General features: G+C 31.1%; 1 protein-coding gene across 1 annotated transcript in view; it reads left to right on the top strand.

Annotated features, from left to right (window-relative positions):
• Positions 1 to 4,139, top strand: part of LOC107456001 (leukocyte tyrosine kinase receptor) — a 219,144-nt gene extending 215,005 nt beyond the window's left edge. Inside the window, exon 29 of the mRNA XM_071178398.1 lies at positions 377 to 4,139. Within this exon, the coding sequence (XP_071034499.1) occupies positions 377 to 790 (414 nt within the window). The 3' untranslated portion in view covers positions 791 to 4,139. The remainder of the gene's footprint in view (positions 1 to 376) is intronic.
• Positions 4,140 to 4,824: the final 685 nt, after the last annotated feature.

The following is a 4,824-nucleotide window of genomic DNA, read 5'->3' as shown; positions in this document are numbered from 1 at the left end:
GGAACGATCGGGACCATCGCTATTCCGGATAACTGATTTTTCCGGTTTTCTGAATCGCTACAAAAAGCCGTTTTTTTATTGTTAAACCCAACTAAAAGAACAAAAATATTTAGAAATAATCTTAAAAAGAAGAAAAAACGATGAAGTAATACACTAATGATTATTTCCAAAATGATGGTAAGGTGAACATCTTTCAAAAAAGAAAGAAAAATCCTAAAATCTTATAAGGAAAAAAAAAAATTTTAAAATGGCGGGAAAATTTATCGAATTTCGTTCCGGTTTTTTGGTTTTCCGGTTTTCTGATTTCCGGATAACGGGTTCTGTACTGTACTATGTATGTATATAGTAGTTATAAAACACACTTTTCCATTTGCAGGCTCCCAACGAAGACCGTAAAGGTGATCGTGTTGATGCCAATAGAAAATATCAGCCCAACGGATCTATTAGTGGTAGTGGATCACATAAACCATCAGTTCGAACGGAAAGTATAAGGTCGATCGATGATCTCCCTTTGGCTCCAAGTATTGGCGAGAATGTTAACAAAATGAAAGCCAACACCAAGCAAAAGTCAAATCTATCTCTGGATCCAAGTGAGTTGGTCAGGCAGATGGCTGGGGAATCGAACAGCCGAACATCTGGACGTTACCTTGGCAACATGGCTGATCAAGTCTGCGTTGATGTCAACTGCAACACGGGCAGCAATTCTTCGCTCTCTAGAACCGGTTTAGCAAACCAAAACCGAGTTTCTGGGCCATTTGACGGCTTCTCCGGTGTCAACCCGGTAGCCTGATGTAGGAGGTACACGTTCTAAAGGAAGCAGCTTTCTTTTGAACGAAATACAATTGACATTTTTAACAAAAGGTGCAAATTCAATGTCGAGATTTAATTTTTTTTTCTTCTTCAAAGCCAAAATAATTCTTTCTTGAAGATTGTCTTCAGAATACCTTCAGGATGGAAAGATTCTGTCTTCATGAGACTTAACTAGTTGCCAGATGCTGATAATGAAATCTATTCTCTTAAAAAGACTTTTAAAATAAAAATGTAACGGACGTTAAACACATGAAGTAATAGTGAGACATTTTTAAACGCTTTCATATGCCACAGAAAGTTTTATGAAGAGTTTAGATTGTAAAAAAAAAAAGAAATGTCTTCTTGATACTTGAAAGACATACATATGATTTTACGAACTCAAACTGTGCTGTAAGAGTATGTATTATTTTAGAAAAATCGAAAAATATATTCTTGGCGAAGATTGCAAGTTTGATATGCATCACCAAAGAGTTGTAAAGGTAACCCAGAGTATTATTATATAATTCATTTTTGTGACCTATATCATGTGTATAAATTTCCATGTTTAAAAATGATTCAAAATCAAGAAGAAAGTTGTATAGTTAAAAAAAACTATACACGTTCTTTGTTTTAGGTTGTACATATCTAGTTCTGTTGATTTTGTTCTAGAGCTTAAATCCACTCAACGAAAGAGGATAATGGATGAAAAAAGAAACTATTAAAAGTATTTAGTGATGGGATATTTTTGAAAGTTCACCAATCAGAAATTAATCAAGAAACATTAATTAAGTAAATAACTATCAATCGAGTAAAATTTATTACGTTAAGTTCGAGCGCCAATTATAGATAAAAAATTTTATATTTTTACTTTTCATTATTATTATTTTTTCACATCTTATTATACATTTACAGATTTTTCTGTAATTGCCTTGAAATATGATTATTTTTAGAATCCTTGTCAAAAATAAAGCACATTCGTAAATAAAATAAAATAAAGCACATTAAATATGCATATTCGGAGTAATAAATTGATAATATTGGAGTAATAAATTCGGAGTACTAAATTTATCATAAATTTAAATCAAGGAAAATGGTATCAAAATTAAACGAAGTATTAATAAGGAAAACTCGATTAAGAGCATATTTAATATCTCATACACCGTTATTCATTTGCATAATTTTTTGTAATTGTCTTAAAATATTTTTATTTTTGAAATTCTTATCAAAACTAAAACAGATTAAATATGCATATTTGGAGTAACAAATGGATACTAAATCAAGGAAAAAAAAGAGCTATCAAACTTAAACGAAGTATTACTAAGGAAAGCGGAATTAAAAACATCACAAAAATTTAATTTTCAAGTGAAACTTGAAAGTGTTTTCTAATAAACGTCTTTCACTTTTGTTGTAATTTACTCTGACACTCAAACAGGCTTTATATTTTTTAAATCCGACTTAGTCATTGAAGCCTCGTCATACAATTATGCATTTTTCTCTTTTACTCACTTAAATATTAATATGCGACCCCATAATGCGCGTTCTGAAAAACCCATACAGCAAAGGATACGTTCTGAACGAACTCATAACAGTTGGTATTTTCAATTAATTATAAGTATAATTAATAACCTTTTCACTCAGAACAGTTTTCGAATTTGAATTCTGATAGGTATAATATCTCCAAGATTCTTAAAGGAAATGTCTATTTCCTCGAAACTCCAAATGGCTCAAATGAATATGTATTTTCTTCGTTTCAAAAGAGATAAGTTTTTCCTAGATTTTAAAAGGAATAAACATTTCCTAGTTTCCCAACAAAATAGACGTCTCCTAGGTACAGAAGAGTACTGTCTATTCACGTCAGACTATGAATGTCTCAAGGAGATATATATTTCCTAGGTTGCGAAAGAGACAGGATTTTCCTAGAAGGGGATTAACATTTCCTAGTTTCCCAACAAGATAGACGTCTCCTAGGTACCGAAGAGTAATGTCTATTCACATCAGACTATGAATGTCTCAAGGAGATATATATTTCCTAGGTTCCGAAAGAGACTGGATTTTCCTAGAAGGGGATTAACATTTCCTAGTTTCCCAACAAGATAGACATCTTCTAGGTACCAAAGAGTAATGTCTAGTCACGTCAGACTATGAATGTCTCAAGGAGATATATATTTCCTAGGTTCCTAAAGAGACAGGCTTTTTCTAAAAGGGAACTAGCATTTCCTTGTTTCCCAAAAAGACAGATGTCTCCTAGGTACCGAAGAGTAATGTCTATTCACGTCAGACTATGAATATCTTAAGGAAATATGTATTTCCTAGGTTGCAAAAGAGACAGGCTTTTCCTAGATTTCAATGGGCATAAATATTTTCCGATTTCTCAACAAGATAGACATATCTTAGGTTCCGAAAAGTAATGTCTATTCTCTTCAGGCTTTAAATGTCTTATAAGTGAATAAGTATTTAAGTACCGAAATGGATCTACCTTTCCTGGATTTCAAAAGTAATAGACATTTTCCAGGTTTCAGAGGCGGAAAGGTTTCTAAGTTCTCAAGAGGACACCTTATCCTATGCTTCGAAACCAATATAAGTTTCTTTAATGTGTGTTTTTTTTTTTCTAAATTCAAATCACAATGCTATTTGCTGTCACAATGCTGTTTTTAAAGGCGCGAGGTGTTCATTTATTCTTTTCGCCATTTTAGTATTATTAGTATCAATGATTGAATGAGGGGATAAAGAAAAAAGAATATTGCTTTGTTCACAATTTTTAGATATATTCTAATAGATATATTCTTTAGATATAAACAACCCCTAACAGTTTTTTACCCAAATACTTGTAACGTTCAAACTGTTTAATGGTATGTTAAGAAAGTTGTTTAAAATCTCAGCACGTGTTATTTTTTCACAACGAGTAGTTTTGTCATTATTCATGTTGCACATTCCAATATCATCTTTCGAAGAGCAAGTTGCTGCTGTTACATAGAATAATCAAATGCAGAGTATATTCAGAGCTTTGGAGGTTACAGAAATATTTTATAAAACTGCACGTTTTACGGTTAAGACTGTAAGACTTCGTTTACGGTTAATATTAACAAGAATGTTTCGAAATATGAATTTTAAATATACAATAAAGGTCTCAGACACTTTGAATCCATAATTAGATATTCAGATCCCCTCCATAATTAAGTGATGTGTTTCGGTAAAACCTCTCAAAAACCTCGTTTTTGTATTATGAAGGAGTTTATTTATTTTTATTGATAAAAGATGTCTAAACTGTTAGGAGGATCTGGCTTAATATTATTATAAAAAATCAAAAACTAATTTAATTTACCTCTGTAGATCTTTCTACCCGAAACAAAGAATAATTAAAGAATGGAGAATATAAAATCTGATTACATACGACATGAAAAAAAAGACCTTAGCTCCTTAAATATTCCTTTAATGTTTTAATAATTCTCAGATTTCGTAATTCTCAGATTTGAAGATTGGAAAATAGTCATATACAATCTTCAATTCATGAAAATTAAGGTACTTTATGTTTACGAGTAATAAAATTATTTTTTAAGCCGGCCCCAATTTTTTTTCTTTCTTACTAAAATAAAATTTTATTTTCAATTAACTTTTGAGTTAATAAAGCTTTTATAAATCAATCATTCAAGTCATTTGGCATAGTTCTGTATTAAATTTGCAAGTTAATTTACTTATAATGAACTTTAAGTAATCTTGTGCCGAGTCCAAATCAATATTATAAACATAATTTTCTTAAACAAATAATATAAGAAACGTTCAATGCTTTTTGATAATGAAACTTTCAATTCTTTGTGATAATGAACGTTCAATTCATCATTACAATAAAGATGTCGAAGCTGACGTCACTTTTACTTGTTCACTGGCAATCGAGCAGTGAGTTAAAGATTGCTACCAATAGGAATACGTTTCTATTGAGATGCGTATATGAATCGCCCAATAGGAATGGTGCAAACGACAATTTATTTATTTCACTCAGTGATATATCGTTCAGCTTTTAGCTTGGACATTTCTATA

Source organism: Parasteatoda tepidariorum, chromosome 3 (genome assembly GCF_043381705.1).
Source record: "Parasteatoda tepidariorum isolate YZ-2023 chromosome 3, CAS_Ptep_4.0, whole genome shotgun sequence".
NCBI classification, from domain to species: domain Eukaryota; kingdom Metazoa; phylum Arthropoda; class Arachnida; order Araneae; family Theridiidae; genus Parasteatoda; species Parasteatoda tepidariorum.
Note: the sequence above shows the minus strand (reverse complement) of the source record. Positions and strands in the feature narration are given on the sequence as shown.